The following is a 22,761-nucleotide window of genomic DNA, read 5'->3' as shown; positions in this document are numbered from 1 at the left end:
TTTTTTTTTTTCTCAATAAGTTTAAATACCTCTGAAATAAGGAGGGGAAAAAAACACTTTCCAATGAGAAATCTTTCCATGTTGACATTGAATGTTTCTTACCCGTAAGAATTTATTTTAACTGTGTTGGAAATGGCACAATCTTCACATTTATCTTTCGTTTGGTAAAGTTTTCTCTACCCCCACTTGTGTGAATTTCATCATGGAAAAAAGCTGATAGTAAAGATAATCAGATAAACTTATGAACTACTTTTTTATTTTCAGTACTAATATTTACAGTTTATTGAGAATTCCTGAAAAAAAGTGTTGTTCAAACTTTTCAAACAAGCATTGTTTATGTTGTAAACTCCAGTTTGACCTTGAGAAGGGTCTTGAACAGAAGTTTATACTATAACAGCGTCTCGACCAATCACAGCGCTGGATCCTCCCTTTATCCCACCCATTTACACTGCGCGTGGCCAATCACGACTGGGCCAGGGCCTGACGACACCACCGTAAAATACACCTGAACGGACATGTAATTGACAGATGTTTAACCCAATCACTGATGAGCTGTGGGGTCCTTTAACCAATCAGAAGACGTAGTCGTAGAAGTAGGAGGGACTCCAACGGGTCACGTCTTTTTTCAACTTCCGGATTCAACTTCCGCCGCTGCATCGTCCTTTGGAAATACAACGTGAGTGCATCATTAGCCTCGGATTTGATCTAATTTACTTCTTAATCTGAGTAGAAAAGGGTTCACATTTTTCCTCTAGCCTGGAAAGGATATCAGCATTAACCTCAACCTGTTATTATTTACGGTTGCTGTTGAAACGACCTGTGAGGATTGTGTCTACTTTAGCCGGTGGAGCTAGCCTCAAGGCTAACCTATTTGACAGGTTTCATTCATACCACTAGATAAGGCATATCACACATATTGCCTTATAAATGACAAAAATCTGCGATATGTTGGTTTTGACGATGCAATGTTAACTGTCAACATTTGATAAGTGATTTATATAATTTTTACATAAAATAAAGTAGCCTCGTTGCAGTTACAGTGACAAGGTTACAGCTCGTGGGATTCCAATTATTATGATGGGAGCTTGTCTTGATGTCTGGGTTTTTACATTATTTGATGTCCTTTATAAACATGTCAAACACAGTGACGTTATGTGTGTCTAGAAACACTAGTGCCTGCTCATTTATAATGTTCTATTACATTTTGGTGTCTGTGATTAAAGAGGATCAGTTATTGTAGACACAATAACTGATCCTCTGTAAATTGTGAGATTTTTCCAATTCATCTAACAAGGTCCCATCTTACAAGTTTCCCTTTAGTACTATGAGGATTCTATGTATCTCACCTCAACTGGAGTCAGACAAAATGTATTTGTATTGCATAAATGATGGATGTTCATGTATCCATCATTTATAACAGATAAATCAAAATGCTATTGGCTGTGACTAATTACAGTATTACACACACTGCATTGTAAAAAACCTGAACATCAGGTTGTGGTCATAAATATTCACTTTTTTCTTTCAGAATGGGCAGTGTGATGGCTGCCAGTTCCCCGAACCAGCCTCCCCCGGCCACAGGGAGCGCTGCTGTTCCTCCTGGACTCACTGTTCCTCCAGGGTTCGGGATGCCCCCAGTCTCCTCCGTCCTGCCCTCGTCTGCCCCAACAGAGGAGACCGAGAGCTCTTTACCAAATCCAGGAGGGTTTGAAGAGTGTCATCGAAAATGTAAAGGTATAATATTAGTGTGTTAGGTGATGATGGTGAGCTCCGACCACCACCAACCACTCACACACTGCCGACCCTGGTCTATTGTACATGTTTTAGTGGTAGGGGAAACCGGAGTAGCTGTTAGACTCCACAAAGAAAGGCTCCGTCCGGCTGGGGATTGAACTCAGGCCTTTCTAGCTTTGAAGCACAAGCGCGTATTGCTGTGCCACCGTATGAAACCATCTTCTTATTTTAACCATGATGCAATAAACATGTTTTACTTTTGTGTTTGCAGAAGTCTTCCCAATGCAGATGGAGGGAGTGAGGCTACTTGTCAACAAAGGGCTTAGCAACCACTTTCAGGTAAACGGAAAAGAGAATCCTCATTTTTTTTTGTTCACCTATTGAGCTTGGTGAAGATGTTTCATTCTTGTTCTTAGGTGAGCCACACAGTGCTGCTCAGTACAATGGGAGACTCGAGCTACAGGTTTGGCGCCACATACGTTGGAACAAAGCAAATGGGTCCAGGAGAGGTACGACCGAGACATCATCCATTTCACTGAACTCAAACACACGCTTTACAGGGTCATTTGGGAAGGTTTCTGACAAGAGCGGAAACATGTTCCAGCTTTGTTGCTCCTTATTAAATATTTCCAAATACAAAAATGGAATAAAGGAGAAAAAATGTTCATGGCGGTATTTAACAACATTGCCACCAGATGCCACCAAAACTGCAGATTAAATTTAGATCAGCAAAGCACAGTAAGCTGCAGAATTCTGCTTTTTTTTTACCGTTTAAATCCACTACATGCTGATAAAAAATGACCTCAGGTGAATAGGGAAAAAAATTTAAATTTACAGATATCAATTTGAAACTTTTGCTGTCGATCACTGGCATAAATGTGAGAAAGAAATACATGGCAAGTTTTCTGTTATTTTATCTTTTCATATAAGAACAATGTGCCTAAAAATGCCCCAAATTTCCCATCTTTTTGGCGACGAAATCTGAATAATGGATTGAGCAACATTCAAATTTATGGTTTCATTTTATTCATTTATCAGAGGGGATTTTGGATTTCTTTTTAGTTTTAAAATAAGCGGTTTTTTTAGTGAAAAAAATTGTCAAAATTTAATTTTCGCCTTATTTTTTGACATTCAAAACTCAATAAATGGGGCTAGGGATTAGATAATAAAAAGTCCCTCTGAAAAAATCTTCCAAATATTGTTCAATCCAAGGCTGGAAAATGTGAAGTCTTTAGGTCCGACTGACGTGGACATAGTGTCGCCACAATGACAGAAAAATGTGTTTTGAGAAAAAGGCCCTTGAAATTGCATTGTCCCATTCAAGTCTATGGGAAAACATTGAATCGGCGCAATATTTAAACATGTTTTTGTGAAGATTCGGTGTATTATTGGTTTCCGGGTGAAAGCTTGTATGTTCAGAGACCAATTTGGCCTGAAAACTGAAAAAAATGAGTTTTGCCTGTAGTGTCTCCCCTTAAAAGAAGAAATATGTGGCATATTAAAAATAGTATCAACAAAGTATATTACATTTCCGATCGGCAGAGGCCCACAGTTTCAGTAAACATATTATGTGGAAAACACAGATTAAAAGTAAAATATCTGAAAACCTAATGAACCATTTGCCTTTGATTAACTATCGTTTTATTCTTGTGCAGTTTTTCCCTGTAATGGTGGGAGACATGGATAACTCTGGCAGCCTTAACGCTCAGATCATTCACCAGGTCAGCAGCAAGATACGCTCCAAACTCGCATTTCAGGTAAACCTTTCCCTACACGTTTGTTGCTTGGTCTGTAATTGTCAGGATTTTTAGTTTTGGTTTTGACTTGCTTCATTCATTTTTTTTTTCTTCCAGACACAACAGAACAAGTTTGTAAACTGGCAGGGAGACGCAGATTACAGAGGAGACGACTTCACCGCGACGGTCACTCTCGGAAATCCAGACGTTCTGGTGGGATCTGGTGCGTCAAAGTGGAAATCTATGTTCACTTCACTAACGCATAGTTTTGTCCTGATCCTCATAAGCTTCTCCCCATTTAGGATTCTTTCAAATGCTCCCATAAGTCAAAACATAATTTAAAGAATGCTACACTTTGGCATCTCTTTGCAATGCATGCTCCTCTGAACTTCCTGCTTCTGTCACTGTTTGAAAATGGTTGAGGTATGGTTGGTCATGTGTGATCTTGCTGAATGTTGCTTGTTTTCAGGTCTGGTTGTAGCTCACTATCTTCAGTCCATCACCCCGGCTCTGGCTCTGGGCGGGGAGTTGGTTTATCATCGCAGACCTGGAGAGGAGGGCTCCGTCATGTCTCTGGTCGGCAGATACACAGGTGCAGGAAATATTTAGTTTTTCAGTATGTTCAACAACTGAAATATACTTCCTGTTGTTTTAGGGAATAACTACATTGCCACACTGACCCTCGGTTCAGCCGGAGCTCATGCCTCGTACTACCATAAAGCCAGTGACCAGGTATTCACTCTATAATCATACTTGCGTACTGTGTATTCCAGCATGCACTGCCTGAGCAAAAAGAGTGTCCACTTGGATTTAATGAACTGTTCTGATCTGGAGTTGGTCAGGTCTAGGTTCAGAAACACCATGAGCCCAAAGAATAAGATCAGCTGAACATCCTGAATAACCAGGTTATTCCATCAAAGGATTTCTTGTTCCCTGATGGCACGGACATATTCAAAGATGACAAAGACATGACATGGATTAGCCACAGGGTCCAGATCTGAACCCCATTGGCGGCACTGTGGCACAGCGGTTAGCTGTGCTTGTGCTTCACAGTTAGACGGTCCCAGGTTCGATTCCCACCTGGGCGGTAAATCTCTGTTCTCCCCGGTATCCGGTTTCCCCTACCAATAAAACCACGTACAATAGGCCAGAGTGAATGCAGTGAGTGACTGGTGGTGGTGGTCGGAGGGGACAGTGGCACAGACCTGTTGCCTCGCTTCCGGTCAGTCTATCCCAGGGTAGCTGTGGCTACAATTGTAGCTCACCATTACCAAGTGTGGAGTGAATATATAATGACGGCAGTGTAGCGCTTTGAGAAACTTGGTAATACAGGCTTTTAATACAGGCTTATTGAGAATCTTTGAAGGATTTGCACAGTGGTCACACTTTCCCATCATCACTGGACATTTGACATCGCAGAAGCAACGCCACAGCGATTGTGAGCTGCAATCAAAGTTAAACGCTAGGTATTAGAGCGTGTGACTTCTTATTTTACCTTTTATCAGACTTCTTTTGCTCGGGCAGTGTATTTTAGTCCTGAGAAAGCAGTTCACAGATAATGTTTTATTCTGCCTTTTTTAAAGAACATTCTGTTTGTATGTTATGTATTTTTCATCTTTAGAGTAAAATCACTGCAGAGTTGGTTTGCATTTGTATCGTTATCTTTATGTCAATGTCGAGCTCTGCTACTATCTCACTGACTACTTTTTGGAAAATATCTTGAAACCTCGTTCCTAGGCGTGTTGACATGTATAACTCAGCTTTGCTTAGGCTCACTTGGTTCTTCGCTCGTGTCTCTGTGAACAGCTGCAGGTGGGAGTGGAGTTCGAGGGGAGCATGAGAATGCAGGACACCAGTGTTTCGTTCGGATATCAGATAGACGTGCCTAAAGCCAACTTACAGTTCAAAGGTACGTTTTATTTATCAAGTATTTATCAAGGACATGCTCTGAGTTGCACAACACTTTTTATGCAGACATTTATCTCACTGTTCGAGAGGTCATTAAAGGCACTCGTCATTGTTAAACTGTGAACGTGTGATTTTTGGATGAGCCAAAGTGGAGATCTTGAACGATTAACCTTTGGTCCTGTTGTGTCTAGGCTCCATAGACAGTAACTGGGTCGTCGGTGCTACATTAGAGAAGAAGCTGTTGCCTCTCCCTCTGTCGCTCGTCCTCTGCTCCTTCCTGAACCATCGTAAAAACAAGTTTCAGTGCGGCTTCGGCGTCACCATCGGTTAACGGTGCGTTCACGGACCTCGCAGAGAAACGGACAGACTATACCCGTCCAGCCTGACCTCTGTAGCGAAACAATATCATGTTTTGAATATGGTGTAAAGGTGTTGCAATCAAAGCCAAACCAGAAGAGGGGTTCAGTATTTTGTAAAATCAGAGTAGGAATTTATTATAAGAGCGATCACTGTATTTAAGGCGGACTGCATTGTCCCTGTTGGCATATCTGTCTTCTGCATTTGACCCGTCTTTCAGTGCCACATGAGAAACCCTTCTCTAGAGCTGGAAATGGCTTTGTTAGGAGTATCTACTGTAGCGGGAGGCGTTAGACCAGTGGTTCTCAGTCATTCCATACCTCATAAAATATTTGACGTTTCAAATACCACCAGCCCTAGATCAAGGACTAAACCGTGTCTAAAACAGAATCACATGTACCACGGTTTTAGACGATTGTGCATGTTTTGGGTTGATTTTAGAAACGGGAGCATCCGAAGGAAACCCAACTTGCAAACTGCACAGAGCGGTCCAGGAATTGCACCTGTAACCTCCTTGCTGTGAAGCCTGAGCGCTTAACCACTGAGCCACTGTGTCGACTCCAAACAGAGCCAGCTAGCTTAAATGAACTGAAATAGTCTTATCTGGGTTTTGAAGAGATTAAGTAGTTAGTACTTCAGTTATGTAAGTAAATAGACTGTGGTGGCGCACATGTTCCAATACATTTAGTTATAATGAGTAAAATAACACGAGTCTTCCTCTTCTGGCTGTTTATCTACCTCCATCCACATTTAAAGGGCGGTATTATGCAAAATCCACTTCTTTTTAGAGCTTTTTACCATGTTGTTAAAAAAAACATATCTGGAGCTGTGTTTCGACCCACTCGCGCAACTTTGAGTAAGCTTTGAATCTTCCCTTTGGCTGTTCTGAGCTAAAGCTCCTCCTATCCAGGAAATGCTCTCCTCGTCTCATCTCTTGCTAAGCTTAATCCTCTCATTACGACCTAAGAATCTGAAACCTACAGCCACACGAGCCGGCGGCCTTTTCTGTCTCCGTCTTTTATTCTCTTTATTGAAGCAGCTGCGCAGCAAAGGGGAGCAAGCGAAGGGGTGTGTGTGTGGAGCAAGTGAAGCTACTGGATTTTTTTTTCAGCTGTTTTTAGATCAGTATTAGAGGTCGATTTGATGTGGGTTTTTCTAAAGCCGATGCCAATTTTTGTGTTTTTTTATTGGCCAATGCCAATATGCTCGGCCGATATTCTCAACCGATATTCTTGGCAGATTTTTCCAAATGTCTGCTTGGCCAAATGCTTTGCCACGATTTTTTTTATTTTAGGTGATTCAATCATAGTTTCTGTCCCAGCTTTGATAAGTTTCCGTTAGCATTAGCACGGTGCCGTTAGCATTGGCATTCTGTTGCTAGCCATTTTGCACAGCATTCATTTTGCACAGCGATCAAAAATACAATTGCAAAGGTTAAAAACTATCTCCTTAATTGGATTCTCCGGATTCTGTGCTACAAAATATCACGCAGCATGTCCATATTCACTGAGGTTTAGTGAAACTTGTAGCTCACCAAATTTCATCGCAATGTTTCTCTGTTTCCCTGAGGCCTAGGAAGTTGTGTGAGGACTCGTTTTAAAGCCCTGACTTCGCTCTTTCACTCCCTATCACTTTCCGGAAATATCGGCCTTTATCTGCGCTAGATCGGCTGCTAACCAACATTGTAAAATCCAGAAATATCCTCTAATCAATATTGCATTTTCTAAACAACAAGGTGTAAGATAGCGATAAAGATGTGTTTGAGATTATTACCAAAAACCATCAAAAAGCATAATACCCCCCACTTTAATGAATCTGCCAGTCATTTCACATTCATTTTACAGATGCCCTTCCTGATGCGTTGCTTTATCCAGGCTTGGGACCATCACAAAATGATTTCTGACCTCTTGTGTTTATTTTGTCAACCATCCACAGTTGCCAATACATTTACTTGAACTGTCTCGCCATACAACACTGGGCTATCCTTTATCTTCCACTTTATTTATATATTTAATTGTGTACTTTTTTTTTTTTCTTTTAAATATGTCGTACAGTTTAGCAACACCTCTTAAAGTCTGGGCTTGGTCTTGGATTTTGGTCTTGAATGCAACACTTTTACTGAAGCTCTGAAATAATGTATCCGCTAAATCTAAATGAACACGGGAATATCTAAAGAAAGCGATCTCTGACCAACTGCCTGTACAGGTCTCATTGTGAAGCCGGAGTTCGATGCCTGTCGCGTTTTAGGTTCTTTTTTTTTATTTTCGTTTTTACAGTTTTCTGTCTCTTGGCATGATGTGAAAGAACTCATTTTACCGAAGTTTACTGTAAGGGGACGGTCCATGCTCCCATTCACGATGCATCTGTGTTTTTTGTTGCCTTTTTTTTTGTGTTACTTCAATGTGGAACAGTGAATATAATAACTGTATATATATACCTCTAGGAAACAAGTAAACTACAATTTCTTACTAAAACTGCTTTGTGTCTTTCATCTTTTACCCACCTCAGGCTGGGTAACGTTAAACGATACCGGTCTAGTATCGGGGGGGAAAAGTTTAGGTTTTACTGGTATCGAAAAAAATAAAAGGAACCAAAGAAAAATATCTTTAGATCCAAATGTTGACGTTGTTGGTCCAGGGACAGCATTAAAGGAAGTCACTTAATTGTTTCAACTCAATTTTTTTTTTTTTTTTTTGCCCAAATTATTTCCCCCCCAATATTTTTCTTATTTTTGCCGCAATTTATTTTTGCCAATTTTATTAAAAATATTTTTTTCTTCTTCCTCAAATTATTTTTTTTTTCTCAAACATTTTTCCCAATTTTTCTTTTCTTTTTCTTTACAATTTTTTCCTTATTCTTGCCACAATTTCTCCCAATTTTTTCTCCAATTTATTCCCCATTTTTCTCACATTTCTTGACATTGGAGATGAAGCCTATCTTTTGCAGATTTTCAACACATTATTGTTCTGTTTTCTGGTTCTAGATGACAAATATTTTAGTACAGGTTTTAGAAAAAATGTAAAGGGCAGCACATCAGTAGTTCATATATCCAGACAGAAGTACTCACATATTTCTTTGGTTACAACATAGAGTAAACGTTCTTCCTGGATACTATTTTAGTACGGGTATTGGAAAAAGTATCGTTAAGGTATTGGTATCGCACACCAAGTATCATTAAAGTACTGATATTGAAAAAATAATGTAACGGTACCCAGCCCTATTTGTGTAATAGACTTTTAAATATTCAATATTTAATGAAGTAACTACTGACCAGAGTGAAAAGTTTAACCAATTAAACAGTTTAACAAATCATTAAAAAGCATGAAATTAGATTCAGAATTGCATTAAATCTACATTTCTTAGACATTTCATTAGAGACATAACCCACTCAATGACATTACTCAACTATTTTTACTGCATATATTTGTCAGAAATACAAAAACTATGGTCGAAAACTAATTCATCTGTGAATGACAATCTTTTTGCCCATAGCTGTGTCTGATTTAGGTTTGAATATCAAAATGTCCCCTCATTCCTCTGTTTGATGCAATGTTTACAAATCTGAAATAAAATATGCACAGATTGCATTTGGAACTTCATTTGCAGAGAAAGTGTCAGTACGGACCAAATAAAACAGAGTCCAATATAAAAATCACTCATGGTTGTGGTCCTGAGGAGGCACATATTTCATTTTTCTCCATTATTCATTTTCCTTCTATATTGTTTTTAGATTTCAAAGATGGGTAAAATTAGTGGGGGTTTTACTTCTGGAAACTTCAGCTCCGCTGTCGTCCAGGGTTCATTTCCCTCGACCACGTGGAGCCTTCCACTGTGACTTTGAACACAGTTATTTACTGTGAGAGGACATTATTTACTTTCACAGGCAGTAACTTCAGTGCTGTGTGTTGTGAACAAATGCCTTTTAAAGGTGTGTCTCGTGTTTAGTTTATGAATAATCAATAATGAATGAACTCGAGTAACCCAATGCTGGACTATGGAGTTATGGAGTTATCCTTCAAAGGGCAGTGCCAACATGATAAATAAGATTGTTCAGGATTCATGCACAGATTAAGCTCATGATCCTCTTTTCTTAATAATTACCATAATGCGTTTTGAAGGGTTAAAGCAGCCTCTGAAGACAGACAGTATTATGGCCAAATGACAAAAAAAATGTATTCAGTCTTGTTACAAAAAAAGGTTTTCGCGCATTGTGGTTTACAATATCTCATAAATATGCAATTTACTTAGAGTTCTGCCCATTTAAACACATAACACAAGGATGACCATCAAAAATGGCCCAAAAATGTATCAGTTTACCATTTTTAGCAAAGGTCCAACAGGCCCACACACAAAAGTGCAGCCAATGCAGTAAAAAAGATGTGAAACTGTTAATAAACTACAAACTGGTACATCATGGGGTCCTGTGCAGTTGTAGTCTTTACTCAGTTTGAAGTAAATATATTTTTTAACTCTTGTTTAGTCGACGTTTCTTATTAGTCCCAATATGGACCGGCCTGTTGTCGTATTGTTTTATGTTCTTGGTCTACTGTAGATATACTTGGTGCATCCTCTTCATCTTGTCTGGCTTCGTCCAACAAAAGTAAGTCATAAATGATTTTTTTTTTAAATCATAAACATCTGTCAAAATCATAAACATCTGTCAAAATCATAAACATCTGTCAAAATCATAAACATCTGTCAAAATACGCACTTTACCTAGTGTTAATTTCGTCGACTGAAATTTTAAGTCTTAATTTTAGTCAAAGTAGAATTTTATAGACTAAAATTGGACTAAAACTAAATTTAAAGTTTTTCATGAGTCTAAAACTATGACTAAAATAAGACTAAATAAAAATGAAATGGAGAGACAAAAATCATCCAAACTTCTATTGACCGTCTGATAGAGCCTCATATCGTGTAAATTCTCTGCCAAAGCAGCAGCTCTGAGATTTGTTCATGAAGAGAAGCTCCATGAAGCAGAAGACCTGATTAAATATGATTATAATGAACATTATAAATGCAAAGTTGACTAAATTTTCTTGCAATTTTAGTCGACTAAAACTAGACTAAAAAGTAATTACATTTTCATTTTCAAGACAAAACCTAAATTAAAATAAGTGGTCAAAATTAACACTGACTTTACCACTGTCTGTACAGTGTGAAATAAAATAACCAATAAAAGGCAACAAAACCAATATTTCACAGAGGCATTTTATTACCAAAATACTATTGAGTGCAGAAATAAATAGCAGCTGGTTAATATTGAAGCAGGATCAGGATAAATCAGGCAGGATGGTTCGGTGTTTGTTTACTGGGAAGTTTTCTGGACGAACGACTCCCACAGAGCAGCCATCTGAGCCCTCACGTCCTGCGCGGCCTGCAGTTTGGCCTTCAGCTCCTCTCCGTACGGGGCGAGGGTCTGCTGGACCTCCTGCACTTTCTCGTTCAGCTGCGTCTCGAAGCCCTGAGCCAGGGGCATCAGGCTGGTCTGGAACTCCTCAAGGCTCTGCTCCATCTTCAGCTTCACGTCGTCCGCGTAGGGCCCCATCTGAGCCTGCAGCACATTCAGCACATTATTAGTTTTAGTCAAGATTTGGACAATTAATTTAATCAACTTTACATTCATACAGACTCCATCTTTGGAAACGGCCACACATTTTAAGTTTTGTTGCTGCCAGAGGGGGCAATAAAAGGGCAAACACTGCTCTTTTACCAATTACTCCACCACTACTTTAACAAATGTTGAATAAAGGATGTATTTTCTACCAAATAAAGACACAGAGGCTGGAGAAGGACAGCTTGTTTCAATAAAAACACAAATAACGGAGAATGCTAACCATAATGCTAACATTAGCTTCATGCCACATGCTAACGGCTAGCTTCATGTGCTGGTTTTTCACTTAGCGGACAATCTGCCACGTCCAAACATTCATATGGAGCTGATTTTGACTTGACTTTAATATGTTAAATAGAAAACATTTAAAAAGAGTGAAAAAATAGTAGTTTCCGTAAGGCAGTGTCCAACGGCTACAAACTCACTTTGCTATTTTGCCGACTCCTTATGCTAGTGTGTAAAAAGAACTCCAGTAATTAAGGGTTAACGCCACATTTTTTTTTCCTTGAACAGCTCAATGTATAGTTTTTTTGTTAATTTTATGCATTTAGTAATGGTTTGAGAGATAAAGCAAATGATTATAGAGATATGATGTCATATCGCTAAGCATCATGGGATTAGCAGCAATTATAAACTAATGGAGATTTTAAAAGGTAAAATACTAGAGTTATTTACTGTGTGTTAGATGTATTTACCAGTAGTGACTCAACAGCTTGCTTTTTTCTTCACTTTTTATACTGTTTTTAGCTAATGCTAGTCTATGGAAAATGTATGCTAGCAACCACATACATGGGGGATCTCCATGGTAACAGTGGATTTTCCCAAACTCTATCTCTACAAACTTGATTTCAAACTCATATCATTGTATATCGCTAAATAAACCTAATCCAAAGCATTTCCCTTGACCATAATCATTTCCCTGTTTCTTAACTATTTCTCCAAGCCCAACAGCATCGCAGACACTGTTTTCGTAAAAGATTTCCCTTTCCATTCCCTGGTATGACGCGTTGCCTTCCATAATCTATAGCTATCTTATCTGTAGCCTATATTATTGTATGCAAACATATTGATTTATTTCGCTTAATGGAAAATTCTCCCACATGAACAAAGCACAGGCTTGTTCCTCATGAGTGAATTTAAATATGAGGCTGTTTCAAACTGTTCCTGCTCCTTATTTTCATTTTTATTTAGTTTTTATGAGTCGGTAAAAATATATAGAGATTTTAGTCACAGTTTGCGCCTCATTAACAACTTTGAATTTAGTCTGTATTTATGATTAATGAGCACTGACCTGCAGGGAAGTCTTCAGCTCCTGGCTCTTCTGCATCAGCACGGTCTTGAGGGATTCTGGGTCCATGGCCTCGGCGAGGGGAGCAACGTCCCTCTTGAGCTCGTCCATCTTGGTCTGGAGGTCGGCCAGCAGCTTCTCCGCGTACGGCTGCAGGTTGGCGTTGGCGGCGGCCAGCTCGGTCTCCACGCGGGCCTTCAGAGTCTCGGTCTGCTGGGTGATCTCGGTGAGCAGGTTCTGGGACAGAGGGGCGGCCTGGGTCTTCAGGGCCACCACGTACTGGTTCACGGTGTCGGCGCTTTGGGAGAGCTTAGTGCTGCGGGGAAGAAAGTGCAACATTGATGGGCTTGAAATTGACTTTTTTTTAGAAGTGTGGCTGGTCTTTTTCAGATGTTACTATATCTGCTTCATGTTTTTACTTGCCACATTATAATTAGTTGATTTATTGAAGCCTATTGATTGTTATACTTTGTAGATTAGTCCAAAAACAAGACAAAACTCAAGCTATGTGTATGTGTGTAGCAATGACTGAAGGCTGAATACTGTATTTAAAGCTGCATTGACCTTGTAGTGACCGAGCTGCTGTATGAGTGGTCAGCATGGCGCCTTTACTTTCCATCACAGTGGTCTCTAGGACGCTCTAGGATCATTGTTTGGAAGGTTTTCTCTGCTGAAGGACCCTCTCCCCCTAAAACCTACAAAACAACTGATCCTGGAGCGTTGTAGAGACCACTGTGATGGAAAGTAAAGGCGCCATGCTGACCACTCATACAGCAGCTCGGTCACTACTAAGGTCAAATATGAACAAACATCAACTTTTTTTCCACATAAAAAGTTGCATAATTCCCCTTTAAGTAGTATATCTTAGCAAATAAATGTATCTTTCCTTGTTTCTTTTTAAGTACTTGTTTTATAGACAAGTTTGAGGGCCTCTTTGCCTCACTTTGGGACCCATGCCCTACAGCAAATATGAAATTTCAATAGAAAAAAACAAAAACAAAAAAAAGATTAAAAAGATAATGACATCTAGACCCTATATAACAACTGCAGTGTCATTCCATTGCTCTCAATCATAGCTGAGCTCTTTTTGAAGTTTGTTTGTGCTAAATTCTATCAATACAGAAAGGTGCAGCCTCTACACCTGTGTATGTGTGTATTTATAAAGAAGAAAAACGTGAACTTTTTCACAATCAAACCTCAAACTAATAACAGGAATAAAAAATAGGAGCGTGAACACTTCCTGAGCCAACTATAACATGCTCAACAAAACATCTGTACAATCCAGACAAAACTAGACCAAAATTTGGACTCACTTGACGTCCTGTCCCAGCTCGGACTCCTGGATCTGCTTCAGCGAGTCCTCGGCCATCTGCGTCGCCTTGGCAACGTAGTCCCAAAAAGCGTCCTTGACCAGGTCCACGCTGGTCTTGGGCTGCTCGTGCCACACGATGTTGGCATTGCAGACTGCGAAAGTCACAAAACTGTTTTAATATCAAGCATTTCTTATTCAAAGATAAAGGTATTATCCACTCACCAGAAATTAGAGCGAGAGCCACAAGGAACTTCATGTTGAAATCTGCAGAAAGAAGAAAAAGTCCTGTTAAACGTTTGATAAAAGTAGGATGTTATTGACGGCATGAACGATTGCTAAATACCGTGAGTGTTGGCCTGTCCCGTCTTCTTGGTACCTCTGTGTTGATCCAAGGCGTATCACAAACTTTTATACAGAAAACCAAGTTCAAAGTCCCACAGACCGTGCCCCGCTGGACGAAACCTGCCACAATCCACTCCACGTCACGATTTCACTGACAGAGTGCAGCCTGTGTCCTATAAAAATGTAATAAAGCTTGTAGGTAATGGAGTTTGTGCATATTCACAATAATTAATGTCCAGTCAGTTCAAGGATTACTGAGTACAGCACTTAACCACAACTTATGTCACCCATACTTTGACAAAAAGAGTTTGTGAGTAGTTTATTTGAGCAGCTACATTTTCCTAATTTACAAATACACATTAAACAGTCAAAGATGCTCAAAAAGAGTAGGCTGAAGCAAGAAGCTTATGAGCGCCTACCCCACATTCAACATAATAAACATTTACATTTCACAGTAATACGTGAGGACTGTGTCCACAACAAAGAAGAAGTTTGCACACAAAGAAATAGTATATTCCTAAGTAGACAAGTGTCCTCAAATTCTCAATATTGGGCCGATCAAACACATTTGAAGTAATAGTCATAATTACTAAACTAAAAATATGTACAATAGGTTCCCCTCTGGGGCCAGGACTCCCCTGGAAAAAAGATTCATAATCTCAGATGGACTTTCCTGTGTAAATAAAGGTCAAATAAAACAAACAAAAAATGAGTTTGTAAAAGTAGAAGTAATGAAAGTGTACTGGGAGAGCGATCAGAGTCAAGAGTGTTTATATTTTTACACTTTACTGCAGCGTAACTACAGATACAAATTTACTTAAAAGGGCTAGATGCAAGTTAACCATTTTATACTCACTACTGCCACCTCAGGTCATACATGTAACTGCAGATTCTATATTGAGCTCGTGCATGACGGCATTTCGGACCCGAAGTAACAACTTTTTGAGTGACAGTGCAGGATTTTAGAGGCAGTTGTGGTGAACAGGTCTGAGCTCATTCTACACATTAGGACATTGTTGGAACATTTAGGGGGAGGAAAACACTTAATTTTACAATTTTTTAACTCCGTATAGTCCCCCTAAGCAAAAGTATCAGATTAAAGTGTACTTAAATACAAGTATAAAAGTATCCACTTTCAAATATAGTTTATAAGTAGAAAACAAGTACAAGTATTTCCCTTTCATTTTTATTATTTTAAACTATTAAAAGAGTGAAACATCTTTATGAAAAACAGTGCTTTTGTTCTCGGTCTGAACCAGGTCAAATGTCAGCGGCTCTTTCAGTGTGGTCATATTTATACAGTGTTTTTCTGTCAAAGCACTTGACACGAGGGAACGTCCCACCCATTCACGCTCTCATGACCAGTGTGATGGAGGCAAGGTGGGAGATGGGGGAAGTGTCTTGCCCAAAGACATAACAACACCTGAGGGATTTGAGCCGCCAACAATCCGGTTACAAGACGACCTTCCCAACGATCTGCGCCTCTGCCGCCCGTCATGTGATGTTTGATCAAAACAACGTCACGACAGCTTTAGCTCCACTGACTGAACCCAAGTGTGAAACAAATGTCACAAATATAGTGGAAGATACAGGCTCTAAAACGGAGTGAAATAAAAATAACAGCATTAAGTCATATCATTTAATTAAGTCATGTTAATATGTACTTGTTATTTCTATACTGCTTCATTGTTTTTTGTCCTCTGTTTGACCCATCCTTCTAGTGCTGTATTAGAAAGAAGATTAGCATTACCAGAAAGAGACCGTCTATAGATCGAGACTGAAACCTAACTTCGTCTAAACCAGTTTAATCGAGAAAAGCAGCATCAGTTATGGAACTAAATAAACAAACATAAATAAAGTCCTTGTGCTTGAGAAACCAAAAACTGTGGTCACTGTGGCAGCATCAAGAAGGTGAAGTAAAGGACTCAGAAATATAAGATACAAGCATTTCAGAATCCTCCTAACTTCATACTCACTATCACTCCACAGAACATCTAACATGAGCCGTTCCTCTGATTAAATCAATTTGTATCAATCAACCTATTGTCATCTATTCGTGAGGCCCAGAGGAGCTTGGAGGAGGTGCCTGGGGAGAGGAAAGTCGGGGAGTCTTTTCTTGGAGTGAATTCGACACTGTGGGGGGAAAGACAGAGGCAGAAGACAATAGATCGATTTCTATCAATTTCTTGTACCTATGATTATGCATTTGTCACACATAGAAAAACGTGTAAGATTTGACTTCCGTTGTTGGTCTGAAGTAACTCTTATGCGTCATGAGCCACTTGAAAACAACACTTCATCAATGTCTTTTCACTGATAAACCAGCACTTATCATTCACTCCAGTCCAGATAAGACTCAGGGTCAAAGTCCAGCAGCTGTGGCCTTAAATCACACTCTGCTGCAGTTTCCTAATGACCACTTTTAATTTAATTTAAAATAAAGGGTATCTTGTTAGACAGTATAATATATCGCCAAATTATTGTAGTAGGTGACACCATATTCATATCATAGAAGCCATAATATCACAAAGGTCTTCTATGTTTTTGGTCAACAACAGAGCTTAAAACAAAGATAGTGTGGAAACATTTTAGCCTTGTTCTGGTCCTGATTTGTCCCCCCTTTTTATGTCTTCTTTTCAGTCATAACCAAAAGGACAAGATGGTGGATACAAGTAGCTGAAATTAGTTTCCTCCTCTTCCGCAGGGTGGTGGGGGCACCCATATAGGATAAGAAGCACAGTCACCTGAGAGAAGCTGCTCCTTCACATCAGCTCAGGCATCTGTTCACTGCAAAAAGCAGACGAGAAAGGAGGGAAATTCGTCCTTGATTTAAGTAACTAATTATAAGAAATCTGTCAAATTTGAGGCAAGTGTTTTTCTCTTTTAAAGGGACTATACAGAGTTTGAAAATGTGAAAATTATGTATTTTCATGTTCCAGCAATGTCCTAAGGTGCAGAATGAGCCCAGACCTGTTCACCACAACTGCCTCTGAAATCCTGCACTGTCACTCAAAAAGTTGTTACTTCGGGTCCTCAATATAGAAAGTGCAGTTACACGTATTACCTGAGGTGGCAGTAGTGAGTATTAAATGGCTAACTTGCATCTAGCCCCTTTAAGTTTAGAAAAAACAAAAGTAAATTTGGATTTTTTTATGATATCTTTTTTTCTTAAAGGCACACTGTGTAACATTTTTGGACTATTCTCAGCAATACAAAATATGCTCATAATGACAGAAAATGCTATTTTTGCCGTGAGTAAAAGACTGGATTTTGATGAGGACCTATTTAAATCTCATATTTGGATAGTCGACATCTCCATGGAGACGAGCAGGAGACGTCCCACTCCGAGATACGTCACCGTCAGGTCTTAGGAGAGCTGAGCCGCTCACAGCAAACACACATTTGTTTGTTTGTTCATTTTCAAGGTAAACATATCTGTAAAAAAAATAAATGCTTGTATTTTATTTCATTTATAGGGTCAAATGTCACGGGATGTGGATTTAATTTAACTGTAACAAACTTCAAGAAAACACCTTTTGCAGTTCTCCAGTCTGTGGAGGTTTTGGCCCTTGACGAATTGGAGGAAGTGTGAGTAGAGAGAGGGAAGTCTAGGAATGTGTGTTGAAATAGTTTAGTAAAATTTCACAATTATATCAAGCTATTTTTTCCTCAGCTCTATTTTATTCACATACTTCTTCAGTGGTGATAACTCCAGCTGAGTAATATAGCTGAAACTTGGAGTAATAGCTCAGAGAGTCATGTTGAGTGTTTCATTGTTTTCACCATAAGAAACAAAGAAATGTGTGTGTTCATATCTGTTTTTCTGGGATTGGGACTTAAACATATTCAGGCTGGAGATTAACAGAAGGCACAAACCCCAGTCCACCCGGATGCTAAGTCTGTATGAAACATCAATACAAAGCCTGTTTTCTTCACTGAGTTCAGGGGTCACTGCTGTAGCCACATGTTTTCAAACTCATGTGATGTGTCTGGACTTTACTCTCGATTCCTCCAAATGTCCCTCCGTCCACTACAAATATAAACACGAGAGGCTTGTCCTGAGCCAGAATCACTGCTCATCACGGCACGGGGTCAACTCTACGGGACAGTACAGACACATCCAACCACAGCCTCTGTCACCGTCCAGCAGCAACATGAAGGTCCTGCTGCTGCTTGTCCTGGCTGTGTTTGCAGGTAAGAAAGATTTCAATAATGTCAGAAGAGGTTATCTATGTTATTAAGCATAAGTAGTGATGGTACTTTGATGTAGGGTAACTAGAAGTGAATTTTTAAGTTGCAATGTGGAGTATAGTGTCATTTGCAGTCAGGAAAAGATGATATACTGTGAGGCAGTGGGTCTCAACTGGTGGGACTAGGGCTGGGTACTGTTATATATAAACGTACTTATACACCGCGTTCCAAATTATTATGCAAATGACATTTTTCTCTGATTTTCTAAACTGTCAACTCAAAGCATAATTTTCAAGTCTTTAACTGGTAGAGGATCATTTCAATGTGGTTGAAAAAAATCTCCCAGTGATAACAGCATTTTTTTCAAAAATGAATGTAGTAAAAACAAGAATCCACTGTTCCAAATTATTATGCAACTCATCATTTCAATACATTTTAAAGCTTGTAATTAACTGAAAATGGTCATATGTTGAATTTGTAGCATTGGGAGGTCATATTTACTGAAATCAAAAGCTATTTCAATAGGTCAAGTTATATTTTACCATAGGAGCCCTTGTGTGATAGCAGCTTCAAAATTCTTAAATCCATTAAACTTGCGAGTTTCTGGAGAGGTTCTGCTTGGATTTGTTTGCAGGATGTTAGAATAGCCTCCCAGAGCTGCTGTTTGGATGAAAACTGCCTCCCACCCTCATAGATGTTTTTTTTTGTTGAGGCTCCAAAGGTTCTCAATAGGGTTGAAGTCAGGGGAGGAGGGGTCCACATCATGAGTTTCTCTCCTTTTATGCCCAGAGCAGCCAGTGATGCAGAGGTTTTCTTTACAGCAGGACATGGTGCGTTGTCATGCATGAAGAGGATTTTGTTTGGGAAAGCACGGCTCTTCTTTTTGTACCATAGAAGAAAGTGGTCAGTCAGAAACTCCACATATTTTTCAAAGGTCATTTTCACACCTTCAGGGATCCTAAAGGGGCCAACGAGGTCCCTCCCCATGATTCAGGCCCCTTTTTTAAAAGGAAAAGATAACATTTTACACTCTATTTCACAAGTCATATTTGGGTCATGGCTTGTTGTCCCAGGTTGATTGTGGGTCAGACCAGTTGCTGTAAGGGGCACAAGGCATGAATATAAGGGCATCTTTGTCACACTTGTGCTATTTTCTTAAAGATAACTAAGTATGAAGGCCATTCATTGTTGCGTGTAGTGAGCTTTTAAGTTATTTTTGGATCTACTTGCTCTTAATGGCAAAATGATAGTGGATCAGTCGATAAAGAGCATAATCTAAAGGCCAGCAGTTCCAATCTTGGCTCAAGTCAGTGCTTATGTGTGAATCATGGCGCGGACTGAAAGCCTCACTTCGGTTTGTCAATCTATAATATCGACTTTATCCCATTGAGAAGCTTTTAACTCATCAAAGTCAAGCCATTAATAAAGCAACAATAACACAATTAAAAAAGCGACAGAAATACACAACTAAACAGAGATGAAAAAGCAACAAAAACGTGACAGAAACCCAACAAAAAAGTAATTTAAAAAGACCAGAACACAAAAAAACACCTCCAAAATGTGACAAAAATGAAAAAGTGATAAAAAAGCAGCATAAAATCATTTTTGCAGGTCTTAGCTTTCAAATGAAATTCTGAATCGGGCGCCTTGTTATTCCCATTGTATGAATTGTTAGTGAATACCTCGCTTTGTCTTTGTTTCAGTCGGGGTTGAGGCGCGGACGGTCTCCAACGGCCCGGTCCTCGATCAACAGGTGGAGACGGTGAAAAATGCATTCTGGGAGTACGTTTCCAAGGCGACCACAGTGGCCGACGAGTCACTGAAACAGATGAAACTGTCGGAAGTCGGCAAAGAAGTCAAGTAAGAGCTTTGAAAAATGTGTATTTGTGGTCAACTCAACCCCATTTCATTTGTATCTCTCCATCTTGATCTGTCTACGTTGAGCTATAAAGTATAAATCTTTATCTCTAAACCCTCTCCCGTCTCTGATCCCTCAGCTCGCTCATCTCTCAGAGCTCGGAGGCAGTGACCCGTTTCAGTGACGCACTGCGGACCCAGGTGGCGCCTCTGACCCAGGACCTGCTCCACAAGTTCAACAGAGAAGCTCGACAGATGCAGAAGCGACTGGAGAAAGACCTGGGCACCTTCAGCAGCAAACTCAAGCCCTTCACGGACGAGCTGATGGGAAACCTGCAGAAACAAGTGAGGACTGGACCAGGACTGGACCAGGACTGGGCTGTACTTCCACCACAGAGTAGGACTGGGTTTCCTCAGGGCAAGTCAGTAAATGGATTGTGCCAAAATGAAGGCCTTAAATACTAAGAAGCTTTAAAGTGCATGTGAACGGGTGGGACGTCTCCAGCTCATCTCCAGCTCGTTTCCATGGAGATGTGACTAAAGGCAGCCACATATGAGATCTAAATGGGTTTGGTCTTTCTCCAAACTAATGGACTTTGTTTTACCACCGCATAAATAGCCTTTTCTGTGATGAGCTGTCGAGGAGCATGTTTTGTTTTGGCATTTGGCAACAGTAGAACACAAAATGTTACACAGTGTGGCCGATATCTGCAGAACCAAAAGTGATAGCGACTTCATGTTTTTTTTGCACTGCAACAACCTCTTACCTCCCGCCTTAAAGGGAATGGATGCAAGTTGGTCATTTTATACTCACTACTGCCACCTCAGGTCTTATGCGTAAGTGCAGCTTCGATAGTGAGTGACAGTGCAGGATTTTAGAGGCAGTTGTGGTGAACAGGTCTGGGCTCATTCTACACATTAGGACATGGCTGGAACATGTAGGGGAGGAAAATACTTAATTTCAACATTTTTAAACTTCGTTTAGTCTGACTGAGAACATTTTCTCCAGTTCAGCTTTACCCAAATCTAAAACTTCTTGGCAGCCTATAGGCCAGTGTAACGCCTCATTTGAAAGCTACATTGAAAGACCTACAAAACTAATCTAAACTTTTTCTCTCACAATACCTCGGCCTCAGAGGAGCTGAGAAACATTGTAGTGTTTGTTCACCTCGGATCATAATTCATAGATTTTATGTTGCAGACATTTGCTTATAACTTCAGAGATAGAGATAGATACTTAAAGAGACTATACAGAGTTTAAAAAGGTTAAAATTATGTGTTTTCCTCCCCTTACATGTTCCAGCCATGTCCTAATATGTAGAATGAGCTCAGACCTATTCACCACAACTGCCTCTAAAATCATGAACTGTCACTCGAAAAGTTGTTACTTTTGGTAATTGCCGTCATGCACGAGCTTAATATAGAAGCTGCAGTTACGCGTAAGACCTGAGGTGGCAGTAGTGAGTATAAAATGACCAACTTACATCTAGTCTCTTTAAGAATCTTTTGTTTTGGAATCTGCAGATTTTTGTCTTTCAAACTATCTTCATCTGAAATACCTATAATCATGAATGTCCTGAATATATCAGCCCTGTTCCCCTAATAAAGCGCCCCCTGCTGTCACAGATCAACACTGACACATTTTACAGCTTCATCACAGACAAAATATCGACAGTACCTTAGAAAAACCCGTATCAGTCGACCTCTATTGAAAATCTTAAAAGATTAAATATGCACCGTTTTCATTGCTTTTGTGGCATTAAAACATGCTCCAGTTGTAAAGCTTTGAGTGTGCGATCATGAACATCATTTTCTTACCCCAGGTTGAGGATCTGCAGAAAGAGGCCGCGACCTTCGCTAAGACCATGGACGCCGAGAGACTGACGTCGTCCCTGATGCAGAAAACCCAGTCCATGAACCTGGACCTGCAGGCTCAGATGGGACCCTACGTGGACATGAAGGAGAAGATGGAGGAGAGTTTTGGGGACTTCCAGCGCAGTCTCGCGGCCATGTCCCAAAGCTTTGAGTCCGAGGTGAACAAGAAAGTGGAGAGTTTCGCCCCGTACGGAGAGGAGATCAGGACCAAGTTCGACCTCGAGGCGGAGAACATGAGGAAGCAGATGGAGACACTGTGGAAGTCCTTCACTAACACCATGCAGTAAATGTGGACTCTGTGAAATGTTTGAAGGGTTTTGAACAAGGACTGTGCCAGGGCAGGAAGTCTCACTGTAGTCTCTGTAAAATTCAGTTGTACCAAATACCTCCTTGACAAAATACCTCAATGTGAGCCGAGTGTTGTGAAAAGGTCAGTATTTTTTTGTTTTCTAACTTTGTGAATGTGCAGTAAATGTTGAATAATAAACATGTCTTAAATTTCAACTGAGTGGTTGTTATTTTAAGCAATATTCAGCAATGTACAGTA

At 39.9% G+C, this 22,761-nt stretch overlaps 3 protein-coding genes across 3 annotated transcripts; 2 read left to right on the top strand and 1 right to left on the bottom strand.

Moving 5' to 3' along the window:
- The first annotated feature begins 642 nt into the window (after positions 1-642).
- tomm40l (translocase of outer mitochondrial membrane 40 homolog, like) lies at positions 643-6,141 on the top strand. Its single transcript, XM_079571020.1, has 10 exons — positions 643-676; positions 1,529-1,734; positions 2,006-2,073; positions 2,151-2,243; positions 3,390-3,491; positions 3,588-3,693; positions 3,940-4,062; positions 4,126-4,202; positions 5,277-5,379; positions 5,570-6,141. The coding sequence occupies exons 2-10, from the start codon at positions 1,530-1,532 to the stop codon at positions 5,707-5,709; spliced, it is 1,017 nt and encodes a 338-aa protein (XP_079427146.1). The 5' UTR covers positions 643-676; position 1,529; the 3' UTR covers positions 5,710-6,141.
- Positions 6,142-10,969: 4,828 nt separating this feature from the next.
- LOC306973954 (apolipoprotein A-IV-like) lies at positions 10,970-20,257 on the bottom strand. The gene is made up of 6 exons (XM_079571053.1): positions 20,165-20,257; positions 14,293-14,457; positions 14,172-14,213; positions 13,951-14,101; positions 12,641-12,953; positions 10,970-11,289 (listed from the first exon to the last, which is right to left on the bottom strand). Exons 3-6 carry the CDS (start codon positions 14,203-14,205, stop codon positions 11,044-11,046), a joined length of 744 nt encoding a protein of 247 aa, XP_079427179.1. The 5' UTR covers positions 14,206-14,213; positions 14,293-14,457; positions 20,165-20,257; the 3' UTR covers positions 10,970-11,043.
- Positions 18,343-22,526, top strand: LOC306973955 (uncharacterized protein). Its single transcript, XM_079571054.1, has 4 exons — positions 18,343-18,485; positions 20,186-20,342; positions 20,480-20,684; positions 22,163-22,526. The coding sequence occupies exons 1-4, from the start codon at positions 18,446-18,448 to the stop codon at positions 22,499-22,501; spliced, it is 741 nt and encodes a 246-aa protein (XP_079427180.1). The 5' UTR covers positions 18,343-18,445; the 3' UTR covers positions 22,502-22,526.
- Positions 22,527-22,761: the final 235 nt, after the last annotated feature.

This window comes from Gobius niger, assembly GCF_951799975.1.
Source record: "Gobius niger genome assembly, chromosome: 14".
Classification (NCBI taxonomy): domain Eukaryota; kingdom Metazoa; phylum Chordata; class Actinopteri; order Gobiiformes; family Gobiidae; genus Gobius; species Gobius niger.
Note: the sequence above shows the minus strand (reverse complement) of the source record. Positions and strands in the feature narration are given on the sequence as shown.

What these genes read in the sequence shown, in the direction of transcription:
- tomm40l (XM_079571020.1), top strand. Translation starts at nt 1,530, where the DNA reads ATGGGCAGTGTGATGGCTGCCAGTTCCCCGAACCAGCCTCCCCCGGCC. An exon ending in AGCAAATGGGTCCAGGAGAG is followed by an intron (nt 2,244 to 3,389) that starts GTACGACCGAGA and finishes ATTCTTGTGCAG; the next exon opens with TTTTTCCCTGTAATGGTGGG. An exon ending in AGCCAACTTACAGTTCAAAG is followed by an intron (nt 5,380 to 5,569) that starts GTACGTTTTATT and finishes TGTTGTGTCTAG; the next exon opens with GCTCCATAGACAGTAACTGG.
- LOC306973954 (XM_079571053.1), bottom strand. Translation starts at nt 14,205, where the DNA reads ATGAAGTTCCTTGTGGCTCTCGCTCTAATTTCTG. An exon ending in GGCTCTCGCTCTAATTTCTG is followed by an intron (nt 14,102 to 14,171) that starts GTGAGTGGATAA and finishes TGACTTTCGCAG; the next exon opens with TCTGCAATGCCAACATCGTG. An exon ending in AGCTGAAGACTTCCCTGCAG is followed by an intron (nt 11,290 to 12,640) that starts GTCAGTGCTCAT and finishes AATGTGCTGCAG; the next exon opens with GCTCAGATGGGGCCCTACGC.
- LOC306973955 (XM_079571054.1), top strand. Translation starts at nt 18,446, where the DNA reads ATGAAGGTCCTGCTGCTGCTTGTCCTGGCTGTGTTTGCAG. An exon ending in TGTCCTGGCTGTGTTTGCAG is followed by an intron (nt 18,486 to 20,185) that starts GTAAGAAAGATT and finishes TCTTTGTTTCAG; the next exon opens with TCGGGGTTGAGGCGCGGACG. An exon ending in TGGGAAACCTGCAGAAACAA is followed by an intron (nt 20,685 to 22,162) that starts GTGAGGACTGGA and finishes TTCTTACCCCAG; the next exon opens with GTTGAGGATCTGCAGAAAGA.